Consider the following 17,895-nt stretch of genomic DNA (forward strand, 5'->3'; position numbering starts at 1 on the left):
CCATCTTTTTGCTATTGTAAACAGTGCTGCAGTAAACATGGGTGTGCATATATCTGTTCGTGTAAAGGCTCTTATTTCTCTAGAATATATTCTGAGTAGTGGGATTTCTGGGTCGTATGGTAGTTCTATTTCTAGCTTTTTAAGGAAGCGCCAAATCAATTTCCAAAGTGGTTGTACCATTTTACATTCCCACCGGCAGTGTATAAGTGTTCCAATCTCTCCATAGCCTCTCCATTTGTTATATTGTGTTTTTTGGATTAATACCAGCCTTGTTGGAGTGAGATGGAATCTCATTGTAGTTTTGACTTGCATTTCTCTAATGGCTAATGATCAAGAGCATTTCCTCATGTTAGCTGTTAGCTGCCTGAATGTCTTCTTTAGTGAAGTGTCTGTTCGTATCCGTTGTCCATTTTTTAATTGGGTCGTTTGTCTTTTTGTGGTTGAGTTTTAGCAGAGTTATGTACATTTTAGAGATCAGGCGCTGGTCAAATATATTATTTCCTTTGGGCAGTTATCTAGGAGAATTGGCTGGGTATGATAGTTATATATTTAACTTTTTAAGAAACTGCCTGTTTCCAAAGTGGCTGCACCATTGTGCATTCCCATGAGCAGTAAATGAGAATTCCATTTGTTCCATATACTTGCCAATACTTGATATGGTCAGTCTTCTTATTTTAGCCACCCTATTTTTTTTTTTTTAATGTAATAACGATATGGTATTTTGGGGAATAGGGGGAAATAACATTAAAATCCAGCTTTCCTGTTTTTTGGGGAGGGGGGTGTTGGGGGAGGAAAAGGGAAGAATTGGCAACACTGGGCCATATTCTTGCATGACAAACGTGAGCAGAGAAGTCTCAGCATTGCAGCAGACCCAACTAGAAGGGTCATGTGTTCTTGCTCCTAGAGTTCCAGCTACTCTGTTGTTACCCAGACGTTAAGGCTGAGGGCCAGTTGTCTTTCATCGTTGAGCTCATACTGTCTTTCTGATAATAGTGGGCTATTTCTACCCATGTCTTTAAAACATTTTTTCCCTAAAAAAATGCAATAAAAAGCCTAGCATTTGTTTTTTTTACCTTTGATCCATAATGTGTGCAAAAAAGTATAAAAATGAAAATAGTACTATCACTGAAGTATCGCAAAGTAAACACTCTGTAACTGTCATCCAGATCAAGACATAAAACCATTATTAAGTTCTTATCATTGCCATTTCCTCATCACTACCCTCCCTTCTCTCCTCGGAAAATTAACCACTGTCCTGATATCTATCACCTCATTAGTTTGAACCGTACAATATTGCTGTTTTTCTAAGTCAGAAATGGTCAAATAGTGGCAATTACACATGGTCAGACCTAAAATGGCGGTTTCCCATTTATGCAAATAGGATCATTTAATATATGTCCCTTTGTGTGTGACTTATAAGAGCCATGGTAGTGCAGTGGTTAAAGTGCTCAGCTGCTAACCAGAAGGTCAGTGGTTCAAACCCATGGGCTGTTCCTTGGGAGAAAGGCGTAGCAGTCTGCTTCTGTAAAGATTTGCAGGCTTGCTTGGAGACACCATGGGTCAACTCTGCCTTGTCCTGTAGGGTCTCTGTGGGTCAGAATCGACTCGAAGGCAGTTGGTTTGGTTTGGGTAATTTTGGTGTGTGGTCTTTCGTTCAGCTGTATTTTTGTGGGGTTCATCTTGTGTACAAAAGTAGTTCATATGTATAAGAGTCAATTCTGTGAACATACCATGTATCCACTGTTGACGGATCTTTGGGGTATTTCCAGTTTTTGCTGCCGTGAGCATTTTTGTATATGTCTTTCATTGTATATGTGTGTGCATTTTTGCTGGGCATATAGGCAGGAGTGGAATTGCTTGGTCGTAGGGTATACCAAAGTTCAGCTTTCCAGAATGTCGCTGCCCTCTCCCGGCCACAGTGTATGAGTGTGTACCCTTAACAGCATTTGCTATCAGCAGCCCTCAAAATTTCAGCCATTCTAGAAATTGTGTTGAGGTGTCTCATGTGGCTTTAATGTGCATTTCCCAGATGACTAATGAGGTTGAACGTCTTTTCATATGTTAATTTTCCGTTTGGTTATCTTGTGAAATACTTTTTCAAGTGTTTTACCCATTTTCCTTTTGAGTTCTCTCTCATTTTGGATTTGGAAGAAATTTTTGTGTAAGCTCTTTGTCAGTTATGTGTATATCAGATACTTTTCCTTTGTGACTCGCACTTTCACTTTCTCAATAGTGTCTCAGTGAACGGAAGTTCCTAGTTTTAATGTGGCCCACTCTCAGTGTTTTTTTCATGATTATTGCTTTTTTTTATGTCCTGTTTATAAAATCGTCATCTAATCCAAGGTCATGAAGTTATTTTCTTATCTCTTGGAAGCCTTGTTTCTCCTTTCACATTTGTATCAACAATCCCAGCAGAGTTTTATTTTTCTGTGTACTATGAGGTAGGCATCAAGATAATTTTTTTCCCCATTTGGTTATCCAGTCAACTCAGCATCATTTATTGAAAAGAGCAGCCTCGCCTCACTCCTTGGACAGTACACGTCACCTTGTCATAGGTCGCAGTGCCTCTGCTGTAACCAGAGCCCGATGGCTCTTCAAGGTTAATACCTGTAGAGGTGTATACACTGCCGTAGGTAGTTTTTGTGATGATGCACCCTGTAGTTTACATTATATGTGCTTTTTTTTGCTCAGCAGAATTATAAATCCTTTGAATTAAGACTGTTGCTTAGTTCTTTGGTACATATTACAAGGATGGGCACAGCACTTGGTTGGTGTTCTTTACTGTCCAACTAGTGTGAAATGCAAGGAGGGGCAGCTGTGTAATCCAGGGATAGCAGAATAGTGTATGTAATTCAAGGAATTTTAGTTTTTGTAAATTACTGGTAAGAGACAAGGTAATTAAGATCAGTATACTTTTGTCGTGACTAATAATTTGCAAATTGTATGGTTGAAACTTTTGAGCGTATGAGAGTATTTTGTCAGCCTTCCGCTTCCCCCTTTTTGTCTCTAGGAGCTCACGGGACACACGTAGCCAGCATAGCTGCCGGGCATTTTCCAGAAGAACTGGAACGCAATGGCGTAGCTCCCGGTGCTCAAATCCTCTCCATCAAGATTGGCGATACAAGACTAAGTACAATGGAAACAGGCACGGGCCTCATCAGAGCTGTGAGTATCTGTGAGATGTCAGTTCAGAAGATCAGCGATTGATGATTGTGGGTAGTTTTAGGTTTATACAGCGCTCCTAGCTTACCGAGAACATGTTGAACAGTATTTAGTGTAGAGGGCTTTATTGTAAAAACTAAAAATGCTTATTCATTTTAAAATTAAAAAGGAAAAAGGAGAGTGTCAGAGGAGAGGAAGAAACACACTTAGGTAAATAAGACAATGAAGCAACAAGAGAAGAGGCAAGATTACACTAAAGAATGAAATGCTTGAGAATAACAAGAAGCGTGTTTTATCAAAACTGTTAGGATGAAGTTTTTTTTATTAACTTTTATGAAAAAAATTATTTTATACTAGTCATTTCTGGTAAATCCCCTAGCAAGCAATTTTGAGATACTTGAAAAACAAAACAACGACAAAAAACCCCCTTAGTGTGTTCCATCAGCCTGAGAGAAATTTAAAATCTGAACTAATATTCTACACTCCATTTTAACCTGTAGATTACGTTTTTTACTTTGACTTTAGTGATTATAGAATCTAGTAAAGACTTCCACTCCCTTCTCTTTCTCTTCTCCTTTCCCCACTCCGTTTTGAAATGCTAGTTTTATTTTTTATTGCGTACTTGCTATGCTGGGTTATCTCCCCTACCTTTTTTTCCCCCAAGTTTATCACCGTATGTCCAGAAGTAACTTATAAATTTGAATTAGAATATGATCGGTTAATAAATTAAGAAACTACATGCCTTGATTTTACTGGCTAACCTGTTTCTTTAAATATAGACTGCAGCCTAAACTAGATTCTTATCTTAATAGATGATAGAAGCTATAAATCATAAGTGTGATCTTGTCAACTACAGCTATGGGGAAGCAACTCACTGGCCAAATTCTGGGTGAGTATTCTTTGGTAAATCATTAGCCATAGAATCTTAACTGATGAGGAGTATTAAATATTTTTCATAACTGTTGCCTATATCAACTGAAAAAGAATATAGTCACTGTAATTAGATGGTAACTGTCTCCTTGACCTCAGGCCCCCATTCCCATGGCCATATCCCTGATGTTGTCGGTGCTGATAATTGTACCATGCCAAATATCTCCATTCTAACATTGTTTCTGTCCAAAACGTTTTTCCTCTGCAGTATTTATTCTCTTAGTTCTTCTGAGACTTCCAATTCACAGACCCCTCTGTTATTTTTTTTTTTTCACTGTCAGCCCCACTAAATCCTCATTTCCCTTTCTAACCAGTTTAGATCTGAGGGTCCATCATTACAATTACTCATTTCACAGATATCCCAAACCGACAGAGCCCCCAGATTTGCTGAAACCCCACCTTTTCCCTTAGTGGTGCCACACCTGATCAACTGAGTCTTCTGGAGACATTCCGTCTCACTTAAAAGTTATGACCACAGTGTTCTGAGTTTTTCACTCAGCGTTGTCTTTTGGCCGTACTACTTTTACCCTTTACACTCTCATATGACCATTTTACATGTTCTTTTCTTCTCTCAGACCTTCAGCATTCTTCCCCCAGCTAATGTCCTAACCTCGACCTTCTCCAGAGAAAAGGGAAGCACTTTCTAAGTGCTTTAGGTAGAGGGACCTCCTTTACCTAATCCGACCCCACCCTTTCTGCCTTCTCTTGCAAAGAAGTGTTCATGATCCAAAATCATTTGAGCTGTTGTGCTCTGGATCCCATTTCTTCTCTTTTTCTTAAAGATTTTGCTCCCATGTCATCACTGTCTTCTTTCCTAGAGAATTGTCAGTATACAAATGTGCTCTAGTTTCTACTATATTTTAAAAAAAAAAAAAAAAACTTTCATTTTACACTCACTTTCCCAGCAAAACTTGTTAGTTGCACTCGCTTCCTCAGCTTCCATCTCCTCAGGCCCTTCAAATCTGGCCCGTACCCCCTCAGCTCCCTTCCTTTGTCGTGGTGTCTTCAGTGTTTTCTGGCTGCCAAGTCCAGTGTCGTGCCCTTGGCCTTGTGTCAAACCACCGGTTGCCATGGGGTCAGCCCCAGCTGGCGGCGGCCCCACGTGTGTCAGGGTGGGGCTGCTCCGTGGCCTTCTCGGTGGCTGACGTTTGGAAAGTAGATCATCAGGCCTTTCTCCTTGGCGGCCTCCGGTTGGATTCAGACCTCCAGCCTATTGGTTAGTAGCCAAGTGGGTTAACTGTTGCACCGCCCCGGGATCCTAACCTTATGTTAGCTTGCCCTTTTTTTTTAATAGTAATAACTGTGAAATTACGTTATTTAGAGTTTTACTTCACATCGTGTCTTCCCCTTTCCCACCACCAAGTCGTTTCAGTGTAGCCGTCATCTGGTTTCTTAAGTTCTTGAAGTAAGTCGTGTCAACATGGAAATTTTACCAAGTAAAATCCTGTAGTTTGCTGTTACAAAATAGCTCATTTTCTCAGGAAATTGGTATTAGGCTGCTTGTGAGAAATCACGCTTTCTGCCTTTGTAACACGTGCCCTGTCATCTTCAGTCGTTTCGTTTTTTAGTGTAATCTGGCCCCTTCTCTTCCTGCTTCATCGTCCTACTTACCTAAGTGCTTTTCTCCCTCTCCTTTGATTCCTTCATAGTCTCTCCTTGCCCAGGTATTCACACGTATGACTTCGCAGTGTCCTTTGGCCATATGCTTGCTTTATATTGACTCCATCTTCTTTCTGGTATAACTTTTATTTCCTTTAATGCCAGTAAATTTTTCATGTTTGTTGTCAGGCCCTCATCAGATTTCCTATATTTTAAAATCTTACTTCTAGGCTCTTAGTGCCTTATCTTTCACCCTTCCCACAAAAGATACGAGTTTTTTGAGTTTTTTTTTTTTTTTTTGGAATATATGTATATATTTTATTGTACTTTAGATGATGGTTTACAGAGCAAACTAGTTTCTCAGTGAATAGTACACATATTGTTTTATGACATTGGTAACAACCCCACAGCATGTCAACACTCTCCTTTCTTGACCTTGGTTCCCTATTACCAGCTTCCTGTCCCCTCCTGCCTTCTTTCTAGTCCTTGCCCATAGGCTGGTATGCCCCTGAAGATAGGAGTTCTTTTTGTCAAATGGTTTGTAATCACAAGTATATATAGGAATCAGCTGAGCAATTTTTTCTGAATATAGTATTTTACGTGAAAGCTGGAAATGAAACCACCTGTTGTCCCCACTACCCAGTGACTGGTAATAATATAATATTTTCTTCCAATCTTTTTGTAATATATCTTCCCACATACATCCTCTTTCATATCAGGCATTTTTCTCATATTTAACCTTGCCTCATCACTCCTTCCCCCACTAAAACTCAGCGAAGGTCTGTCGTTTAGAATGGCTGTATCGTGGTCCACCAGTAGTGGATGTACCAGAATTTACGTAACCAGACACTCGAACAGTAATTTGGTATTAGGAGCATTTTGCGACTAGAGACTGAACGTTTGACAACGCCCCCGTGGGATTCTAACGGACATGTCCCTGTCTGTCGCCACTGTTTAATTCTGCTACTTGGAACCCATATTTTAGTGTATTTTTTTTTTTTTTTTTATGTAAACCGTATTTGAGAATGTTTTCTCTTTACAGTACTGTATTTGTTGAAAAGTGGAACAGTTTTATATGTTCAAAACAATTCTGTCTTTTTCAGGCGAATCTGTGAAGTAATTAATGAAGCGGTATGGAAGCATAATATTATTTATGTCTCAAGTGCTGGAAATAACGGTCCATGCCTTTCTACAGTAGGTTGTCCAGGTGGAACTACGTCGAGTGTGATAGGTTAGTTCCCTGTTTTAGGAATAAATTTGTTTAAAAAACAAGCAAACAAACAAAAACCGTTAATCAAACATTAGTTGAATTTCTACTATATGCCAGATGCTGTGGACCTTAGGTGTGTCCTTAAAGGGAACCTAAAATCCAGTAAGGGAGCTAAGTTACCATAGAATTTAATTTAAAGTAGAGCAGAGCAAGTGGTTGAGTAGAAGTACAGATGAAATACTGCAGAGTCACAAAAGCACGGTTTCTTCTGATTTCAGAATTGAGGTGAGGTTGTGGAAGAGGTATAGAAATGAGGATTTCAGTAGATAGAAGGAGGAGAGGAAGAGCTTTGCAGATTACGTGAACAACAACACTCAATATTTCTTTGCATTTTTACTTGACTGAAAATTTTACACTGCATTTTACAAAATAATTTTATGTGGCAGCATTCAAACCCACTTGACTCACAAATGATTCATCTAGTTTTCTATTCTGAATATGTGTATGTTGTAAAGAAGCATTTGCAATTAGGAGCTTAAAGACTTGGACTTTAAGTCTTGTCTCTGCCAGTCATTCTGTGTTTAGTAAGTTTTTGTAGCTTCTCTAAGCACTGTTTCCAAATTTCTAAAATGACGGGACTGAGTTTAATATCTATGTGTATTGATTTTATACTCTAACTAGGCTGCATTTGCATGTTTATCTAGAATACTGTAGCCTGATATGTCTTAATTTATTATTTGCTTATTAAATTTCAGCCATTTTCTTTAGGGATAGGGTTACTGCCTACTGTTTTTTTTTTTTTTTTAACTCTGTGAAACTTTATGGGTAGAATTTTGGATACGGTGATCGTTTAAAAACGAACACCAGTCACCGAATTCCTTTATTTTGCAGTTCAAAGCACATTCTTTCTCTTTTTGTTTTACACGCACGTACACATTGAGGTACATTATTATATTTAATCGACATAATAATCCTGGAAGATACCTATTTTATATTCAGAAGTAATAAAGTACCTAGTATAATGTCTGGTACATAGCAAACTTACCTTTGTTAATGTATTTTCTTACTGTTGCATTTCACAAAAGAGAGAACTGAGGTGTAGGGAGATGAAGTGATTCCCCTAAGGGCACACAGTTAAGGTCACAGGGGGTTTACAATTAGGATCTGTATTTTGCTTCCTTTTGTTAAATGATGAAGTCCGTTCCACAGGTGTTGGTGCCTATGTGTCTCCTGATATGATGGTTGCTGAATATTCTCTGAGAGAGAAATTACCTGCAAATCAATACACTTGGTCTTCTAGAGGCCCAAGGTAGGTCGAAAGCAGTACCCGGGAGTGTTGTATATATTTAGTTAAACCTTTTGCATGGTTGGGAGGGGTAGAGTTTTAGATAACTTACCAGTTCTTTCTGTTGGTTTTTTACTTTGTTAGTGTTTTTACCACAGGGCAACAGATACTGAAGAAATTAAATACAGTTATTGTCAGGTGCATGACGTAATTATTCATGTTTACGTGTATATATTCATAAGCTTTCATTTATGAGGTCTAAATTAAAAATTAAGGACTTGGTTACCTTTAGAAAGCAGTGGAGGCTTTGCTTTATTGAAGTTTAAATTTTGGTGAAACCTTTTGTTCCCCTAAGCTTTCGTAAAGTCTCCCAGTTACAGAGCCTGTACCCGTGTTCATGTTGTGAAGTTACAACCTTCTTTGAATGATCTCGGGTGAGATCCATGACTGTGAAGACCAGTAGACACTTTGTTTGATGAGTTCATCTGTATCGGTTCCCTGAAGCCCTCTGTGAGCTGTGTCTGTCTGATTTCAGGAACTGATCATCTTTCTCAACAGAAAGATGTTAACTCCCAATTTATGTAATACCTATCGTGACATAAGTGGAGGCAAGCACCTTCTGAAAATTAAAACCTGTTTTAATTCCTCCCTTTACCTCTTTGGAGTTGATTTATAGAGAGAATAGACATTGAATTCAGTTCAGCAGATATCTTTGTGCCAGCAGTAGGCAAGGCACACATTGTGACCTGAGTTCAAAATGCCGTGTTAGAACAATGGCAATGCAAGGGTGGGAACAGCCTTCTCTCTTTGAGTGAAACCTTCCTGGAGGAGGAGGCATCAGAGTTGACCTTGAAGAATGGGTGGGACTTTTTTTGAAAGACAGGGAAGAAGGGAGTTCTATATGCCAAGAATATCATAAGCCCAAAGACAATCAAGTTTTAGTGTAAGGTTTTGGGGAAATAACTAGATAGTTGGGTCTGTTATATACTAAAAAAAAAAAAAAAAACACCTATTGCCGTTGAGTCAATTCCAGTTCATAGTGACCCTATAAAACATAGAAGAACTGCCCCATAGGGTTTCCAAGGTTGAAATCTTTACAGGGGCAAACTGCCACATCTTTGTCCCGTGCAGCACCTGATGGGTTCAAACTACCAACCTTTTTGATTCACTGCCGATGGCTTTAGCCACTGCGCCACAAGGGCTCCTATGAAACATATTGTAGGGAACACTGGAAGATAAGGTCCCTGGGTGGTGCGAGTGGTGTGTGTTTGGCTGCTACCCTAAATGTTGGCAGTTCAGACCTACCCAATAGCACCACGGAAGGAAGCCCTGGTGTTCTGCTTCCATAAAGGTGGTTGTCGTTGGTGAGCGGCTGTTGAGTCGATTCTGGCTCGTGGAGACCCCGCATGTGCAGAGTAGAACTGCTCCATTAGGTTTGCATGGCTGTGACCTTTTAAAAGCGGAATGGCAGGCCTTTGAGGACAGAGCTGGTGTTGGATGACCATGCGATGTGCATCCTAAGGGCTTTCCCTCCAAGCCCTCACCAGGCAGTCCTGCTGGAGTGTGCTCTTCAGTGCTGTAGCCACAAGGCACGTGAAGGTAGTCGGAACTGGGATGTGCTTTGTGTAAAGTAGACGGTGGATTTTGAAGACTTATTACCAAAAAAGAGGTAGGCTTAACTCGTTTTATTTCCCTCTGTTGATTACGAAATGATAACATTTTGGATGTGTAAAATATTAAAATTAATTTCACCAGTTTCTTGTTAACATTTTTTTAAATGTGGCACCTAGAAAATTTAAAATTATATATGTGGCTCACATTATAGTTCTTTTGGGCAGTGCTACTTTAGACCTTAAAGAAAAGAAACAGCCCCTACTTCAACAAAAGAAATATGTTTATCAAGGAGTCTGAGCAAGACCCCTAGAAGGAATGCGAGAGAACTGCATGTTATTTGTTTTCCTTTTATTCCTGACACCCTTGGCTTTTCACGCTTAAGCCCAGATACATGTGCACATTTAAAAGAAAAGAAATGCTCAAATATGGAAGTAGAAGCTGTGCTGGGCATTTTTTCCTGCAGTGATTTCTCCATAGTAATGTTTTGTCATCATTGTAATGATTGCAAGTGGTCAGTAATATTGTAGTAAAATGTATTTGGCCAGGGCCCTTTTTATGAATGTGTGTGTCATCCTGTTTTCACCATCATAAGCAGACTTTAAGGGCTTTACGTTTAGTGCAGACAGGGCCCTTTTTATGAGTGTGCCTGTTGTCCCGTTTTCACCATCATAAGCAGACTTTAATGGCTTTACGTTTAGTGCCGACGGGGCCCTTGGAGTGAGTATCAGCGCTCCTGGAGGAGCCATTGCCTCTGTCCCTAACTGGACGTTACGAGGAACTCAGCTGATGAATGGGACATCCATGTCTTCTCCTAACGCATGTGGAGGCATCGCCCTTGTACTTTCAGGTAGGGACCGTGGTTGTTGCTGCACCGATTTAATTTGTGTTTTCTTACTTTCAAATAAAGCTAGTGGATTTTTTACTAACCTGCATGTATTTCAATGACATTTTAGTTACTTTCCTTGAGGAGATAGAAGTGGCATTATAAAATGGATTTTGAATATTATTTTATAGCTTACCTCCATCCTGGTTCTAAAATCTATGAATTATTTTTAGGTTAGGTCAGGAGTTGTGAAGTATCTAAACGTTTTTATGCTTGTAGCATAAAATAAAGTCGGACAGTAGCCATACAAAAAATAGGTGGGTAAATTTCTCTTACCTTATTGTAGACAGATGTTTTGTTTTCTGAAGTTTTCCTGGAGAGAAAATTTGGTAGAATTGGCCATCCTGGGATCAAAGTAAAGTTTTAGGTAGAAAATAGTTTATGTGCTGACTTAATGATACTTTGAATGCATTTATTTATTTATTCAACAAATAAATGTATTGGTTGTCTACTGTTAATATAACTATCAAGCATTATTTTAGCTGCGGGGCTAAGTTAATGAATAAAACATCAAAAATACCTGCCCACGTGGGGTTTACATTACAGCTGGGGAGACAGACTGAACAAAATAAAATATAGTTCATGTTACTGTACTTAAAAGGTGATGAATGCCATGGAACAAAATGAAGCAGAAAGAGGTCAGAATTTCTGGGGTTCAGGAGGATTATACTGTGTAGAGTAGGGTGGCATCTGTGTTGGCTAGGACTCATTTAGGGTAGCCAGCCTGTTGTGAAGATCAGTCTCAGAAACAGTCCCCTCTATTAACATCTCCTCTTTCCTATCACCTTAGTCATGCCTTTCCTGACTTTTGTATCAGTCTCTTTTGTCCAAGTGCCCCCCTGATGAAGTCCATCACCACTCACCAGAGGGCTTCCAAAAACAAACCCATAATTAGGTGCCACTTATTTTCAATCCTCTGTCCATACCATATCACTTACCAAATGGAGTCCTAAATCTGAGGGTGGAAACTCTTAGGACGGATCCTGCCTTGACTCTCCATCCCCATTTTTGGTCTTATTTAGTCTAACCACATATTTCATGTTCTCTCACGTCTCCCATCTTCGGGCATGCTGTTCTCCCTGCCTAGAATTCCTTTCTGCTTGTTGTTGGCCTGGCAAACCCCTGTGCCAAATCCAAATTGTCTATCAGCTCCTCTGATGCAGCTCAGCCCTTCTGGATTCTCACTGAGAAGTCTCACTCCTTGATATGCTCTTACGGTATCAGAAGTTTTACATGCTGCTTTTGTTTGTTTCTTACAGTATCATTGTGTTTACATGTCTAATGTGCTCTGGAGAGGACAGGGTGATATATTACTCATCTCCTGTAATAACAACAGTCATTAATGTGGGATTCATAAATTGTATCTTTTCTGTATAGTATAGTAGTTGGCAACCTGGCTGTACCCTAGAGTTACCTGGTAGTCTTAATAAATACCAATGCCTGGGATCAGGCCCTCAAAGATTCTGATTTCACTGGTATGTGGTGAGGCCTCAGCATCTCTTTTGTTTGCTTGTTTTACGTTCCCTTGGTGTTTATAACATGCAGCCAGGTTGGCCAGCAGTGTTTTAAAGAAGATGTCACTTCATCGTAGTCTTCACCATTCCCTATTAACACCTGACTGCTTCTTATGTTTACATCGCCTCTTCCTGGCCTGCTTATTGCCATTGCATATGGACACTCAGTAATTTTTGTTGAATGAAATCTTTGTGTGATGCAAACAGTTTGAGTTAGACTGTTCAATTCAGTTTAAAAAAAAAAAAAAGATTAAAAAAATGAGCGTCATAACACAAAATGTTAAAACCAAAGAATTTATATGTCAACTGTATGAATGGGGGAGGGTTCAGGTAGTGAGATCTCTAACACTACTTTTGTGTTTTGTTTAATTTTAGGTCTGAAAGCTAATAACGTTGACTACACAGTTCATTCAGTGAGAAGAGCTCTAGAAAACACAGCGGTCAAGGCTGACAATATAGAAGTGTTTGCCCAAGGACATGGTATTATTCAGGTATTGTTGCTTGAATGAAAAATGGGTTGTAAATCATTTAGGATATCTTAGGTATACTTAGTTCAATCAGGTATGTGGGGCTAAATGGGCAATACCTGCCCAGTAGCAAAGACGAGAAGGCAGGAAGGAAACAGGAAAACTGGATGAGTGGACATGGGGAATCCAAGGTGGAAATGGGGAGAGTGCTGACACATTGCAGGGATTGCAACCAATGTCACAAAACAACTTATGTGTAAATTTTTGAATCAGAAACTAATCTGTGCTGTAAACTTTGACCTAAAGAACAATAAAACTAAAAAAAAAAAAAATTTATTAATGCCCAAAAAAAGGCATTACGGGAGAATACTTCCTATTATAACAAAGATTAATTATATCTAAATTTTAGATTATACGGTCATTATAGCCTCTTAACTGTAAGGAAAGGGGATATAAAAACTAATTTTGTAGTTAATCCAAATTTGTTATAATAAATGTACGTTGAATGTGTAGAGATTGTGGAAATTAAAGGCAAAGTAGTAGAGGGTAAAAACGGGTAAATCATAATGACATGTGGCATATTGGATCAGTTCCTGAATTTGGTCGCTTGGAAGTAACTGTGAATAGGGAGAGTGGAAGGTGAGTCCAGTGGTATAGTAGACCACTGTTTTATCTAAGAAAGGTAGAACTGTCTGGGGTCATCACGTGGTGTAGAGAGGTGAGTGTGAGAAGAAACTTTCTGCTTGTGCTACAACTAGAAGTAAATTGGTAATGTGCAATGAAAATTTTATGTCTCACTGTTTTACATTTCTTAATTAGGTTGATAAAGCCTATGACTACCTCATTCAGAACACATCATTTGCTAATAAATTAGGTTTTACTGTTACTGTTGGAAATAACCGTGGCATCTACCTCCGAGATCCTGTTCAAGTGGCAGCCCCTTCAGACCATGGTGTTGGCATTGAACCTATATTTCCAGAGGATACGGGTAAGCGATAAACTGGTGGTGAGCTGAAGCGTCCAAATGTATGGTTCAATGAATAGTATTGTAATGGAGAAATGTTGTTTGGGCTCATGTTCTAAAAAGAAAGCATGAATTGATGTTATTTTAAATCGTATGGATTTTAGGGAAAATGTGAGAGCAGTTAGGGGTCCCAATACAATGGCAATTCAGCTAGCATCTGGAAAAACAATAGAGTGGCCATTGGCGACGTAGAATTTTATTAAATTGTGGATTATAAAACATCAGATTCCTTTTACGACTTGGGAAGTAGAAGCAGCCAGGGCAAACTGCAGCTCGCGTGGGCTCAGTGGCAGCTTGGTTTCCTTCAGGTGCTGTTATCTGCAGTGGTGAAGATTATCCACCTGAAACTCTTCATTTCAAGGGGGTAGCAGTGTTTGGTGCAAGTATGAATGGACCCTAAGTGTAATCAAATATAAGGAGGATTGCCTTGACTGTTTCATTTAAACTGTGTTTTGAAAGCCCACGTATAGTGCATTTTACTGTTGAGACCAAACTCAGTTGCTAAAGTTTCTTGAGAGAGGACAAAACTTTTCAAAATGGAAGACAAGGAAAAAATGCTAATCTTTATTTTTTGGTCTTTTTTTAATGCCAGAAAACCCTGAAAAAATATCCCTTCAGCTTCATTTAGCTTTAACTTCAAATTCCACTTGGGTTCAGTGTCCTAGCCATTTGGAACTCATGAATCAATGTAGACATATAAACATACGTGTGGATCCCCGGGGCTTAAGAGAAGGATTGCATTATACAGAGGTATTAGTTTATCGTCATTTTTACTTTCTTTACTCTTTAAAATGTTTAAAATTTTAAGATCTCTCTCCCAGAAGTATTTGGAGTATATTGCTTTCTTGTTAAGAGACAGCTCTACCTTTATACTTGCCCTGATTTTTACTGCTGTTCTGGCAAGTCTTTGAAGAATATCGTATTTTATCCTAGTGTCAGGAGGGACAAAGGGAAGATGGGGTGCCTCTTCAAGAAGCAGAGCCTCTTCAGTTAGGTCTCCCTCTGATTTGGATGTGTTTCAGTTCAGCTGAACTCAGGCCGCAGTTATCTGCTTGCACTCTGATAGAGAGAGCACGTGTTAAAGAAATGGTCGTTGTAAAGAAGCACAGAATGGTATCATGACAGTGTCTCTACCTAAAGTTGTCTGTAATACTTAACGTTGAGCTGATTTCTTAGTCAAAAGTAATGAAAACGCATTTACTGAAAAAGTTTGTACTTGATGTGGTAGTCCCATTTCCTCATTAGCCTGAATTAGTCAAGGCTTGTCACAGATATGTTTGTTTAGACTAATTGCTTTTATATATATGACCTGGTGTCAGGAAATTGATGTCAGCCGTGTTTAGGACCTTTAATTTTTAGATTAATTTATTCTGTGAATAGCTCAGACTTTTTCCTTCTCTTTCTCTTGCTGGCTGTTTTTAAAGTTTGCTTACTGATAGTGAAACTTGACGTTCTTTTTTTCAAGGTATGTGGCTATGATATAGCGTCCCCTAATGCAGGTCCTCTGTTCAGAGTTCCAATAACTGCAGTTATAGCAGCCAAGTAAGTAACAAGTTGTTAAGAGCTTACCGTTAAACGTGTAACTTTTAGTGGCTATGTATGACAGTAGTGTGACCTTTCAGAGGATAGCTAGGCCAGATCCAGGTAAGCTGGCTTTCGTCTCAGTTCTGCTCCTAGCTTGAATTTTAACGGGGCACGTTGACTTTTAACATGCTGTCCCCTGTTAACTGTGAGAATAACAGACCGTGTTCTGGGTATTCTGCCATGCCACTGAAACTGCTTCCTGCCAAGGTTACTGATAACCACGTTACTTCCTGCTTGGTACCGGGGCAGTCGGAAGTATCATGCCCAGCCTCCTTAAAACAGCAAACGAGGAACTGGTCCTTCAAAGTCTAGCCCCAGCCAGTGTTTCGTGGCATTCCATACACCAGATTACACATTGCAGCCAACTCACTAGTCCAGTAATTCCCTTGACTTGATGTGCATTTCCGCAGCTGATTTCCTCCATCTCAATGGCCTGTCTCTAAATTAACAGTCAGGCACAATTCGGGTCATCCCCAGATGGACTGAGTGCCTTCTTTCTGTTTCATGGCATGTTTTACGTGCCTCCGGTACAGCTCTTTGCCAATGCGTTATGAGTTCTTAATTTACCTCATTTGACTGTGAACTCACTAAAGGCACAGGGGCTGTATCTTACTCATAACTGTATGGATTCGGTTACACAGTATATTCAAAACAAAACACATTTTTTAGTAAATGAAAGGATGAGATTGAGAATATGAAAATACTGGAGACGAGTGAAGAACTCTAAATGAACGGTTTCTGTTGAGCCAGTTACTTTGGTAAATATTAAGTATGCCACAGATCTCAGCCGATGAGAAACACACGGCGAAATGGAGGAGATCAAAAGTGGTAACGCCCGTAGAACGGTTGCGTGAGAGTTACCTTCTTAGTCCTGTATCCCTGAAAGCCCAGTCGGGCTTTAGACACAGTAATGCACATAAACCCTCAGGAGGCAGTTGAAGCATCATCTCCTTCGGAAGGCTTTTCCCCTCTTCTTTTGAGTGAACCACGTGCTCTTGATCTGATTTCCTCTAGCACCTGTTTTCTGTCCAGAGCATCTCACCTTAAGCATTCCTGATCGTTTTTCTTTCCCACTAGATTGTCTGAGGCAAAGGGGACTGTTTTATCTCTAGCTTCTAATGTAGTCCCTCATACCCACGTGGGGCACTCAGTAAGGGTTTGTTGCACGGACTGGAATTTCTCTTCTGCGTATACTTCAGGTTTGATAGTGGGTAATTATAGATTCGACCTTTATGTTTCTTTGATTTCTTACAAAAATCCTACGAAAGTAATTGATCCTTCTTTACTGCTTTATTATGACATAGGAGCATTTTGAAGGAGTGTTTTGAAGCTACAAAGGGGGTTTAATTTAATATCAGTTTCATAGTTACAAGGTAGTATCCGTGACCCAAAGCGTTACCTTTGATTTTAATATTTAGGACTTGTTATCGTCCAGATACTGATAATTGGATAGTTCTGTGATCGTTGAATTCTTTTGATGAGAGAGACAGAGAGAGAGCTGTTTTAGTGTACGTGTGTGTGTCTTACAGAGAAATTATAAAATAGACAAGTAAAAACTAGAAAAAAACACCTATACTATCCAGAGGTTGTCTCTGCTAACACATTACAAAAATGGGGTGATACTGTGCATACTGTTTGTAGCCAGCTTTTAAGCTCCTGTGTTTATTTTTAATGAACTTTGCTCCTACATTTACTCGATCAAGCCTAGAGTGCCAGTGAGCTTATGTATAAAGCTATTCTTACGAGAGTATCACATTTAATCATTTATTTTTATTAATTTTCAGAGTAAATGAGTCATCCCATTACGATCTAGCCTTTGCAGATGTACATTTTAAACCTGGCCAAATTCGGAGGCATTTTATTGAGGTTCCTGAGGGCGCAACGTGGGCTGGTAAGTGGAGTTAAAGTCTGTCTGGAGCGCTGTGTGTGTATTCTGTCCCTGTTACGATTATGGCCTCATACAGGGTTCTTGTATCTGTAATACGTTCTTTTCTCATAATATGTGTATCTGGCACTCAGAATTTGCTGTTGAGTTAGATTTTTAAAGATCTAGTATGATTTTGAGTTTACTTCTACATCAGATCACCTAGGTGATCTTAAAATGTTCTAATATTCAAGCATTTAACTTATCTGTTGATAATTTCTTAAAGTACTACAAATCAATTTAAACCATCCAGCAGTTCCTAAAACTCAAACTGTTAAACTTCTGGAATTTTAGAAATAAAGCCTTTTTTTTTTTTAAATGTAATTTAACTTATTTTGTTATTGTTGAGAATATATACACAGTAAAACACACCAATCCTACAGTTCCTACAGGTACCGTTTAGTGACATTGATTATATTCTTCGAGTTGTATAACCATTCTCACCCTCCTTTTCTGAGTTGTTCCTCCCCCATTAACGTAAATGCACTGCCCCTAAGGTTCCTGTCTGATACTTCAAGTTGCTGCTATTAATTTGATTCCATAAAGATAGTTCTTAAAAGAGCCTGATGCTCAGGGTAGACATTTTTTACTAGTTTAGCTAAGCTGTTGTTTGGCTTTAAGACTTCAAGGAATATTTTTGGTTTAAGATTTAAAGATTATCTCAGGGCAGAAGGAGAGCTTTAATCCTTGTAACTCTAC

The 17,895-nt window shown here is 39.2% G+C and overlaps 1 protein-coding gene across 3 annotated transcripts in view; it reads left to right on the forward strand.

The window, feature by feature from the left end:
- TPP2 (tripeptidyl peptidase 2) overlaps positions 1 to 17,895 on the forward strand; it is a 90,976-nt gene that overhangs the window by 25,919 nt on the left and 47,162 nt on the right. For all 3 annotated transcript variants that reach the window (XM_049867664.1, XM_049867665.1, XM_049867666.1), the window contains exons 7-16: positions 3,011 to 3,165; positions 3,975 to 4,051; positions 6,795 to 6,922; positions 8,111 to 8,210; positions 10,499 to 10,647; positions 12,573 to 12,688; positions 13,484 to 13,652; positions 14,281 to 14,438; positions 15,154 to 15,230; positions 17,057 to 17,163. In XM_049867664.1, coding sequence (XP_049723621.1) covers positions 3,011 to 3,165; positions 3,975 to 4,051; positions 6,795 to 6,922; positions 8,111 to 8,210; positions 10,499 to 10,647; positions 12,573 to 12,688; positions 13,484 to 13,652; positions 14,281 to 14,438; positions 15,154 to 15,230; positions 17,057 to 17,163 — 1,236 coding nt within the window. The remainder of the gene's footprint in view (positions 1 to 3,010; positions 3,166 to 3,974; positions 4,052 to 6,794; positions 6,923 to 8,110; positions 8,211 to 10,498; positions 10,648 to 12,572; positions 12,689 to 13,483; positions 13,653 to 14,280; positions 14,439 to 15,153; positions 15,231 to 17,056; positions 17,164 to 17,895) is intronic.

Source organism: Elephas maximus, chromosome 23 (genome assembly GCF_024166365.1).
Source record: "Elephas maximus indicus isolate mEleMax1 chromosome 23, mEleMax1 primary haplotype, whole genome shotgun sequence".
NCBI lineage: Eukaryota > Metazoa > Chordata > Mammalia > Proboscidea > Elephantidae > Elephas > Elephas maximus.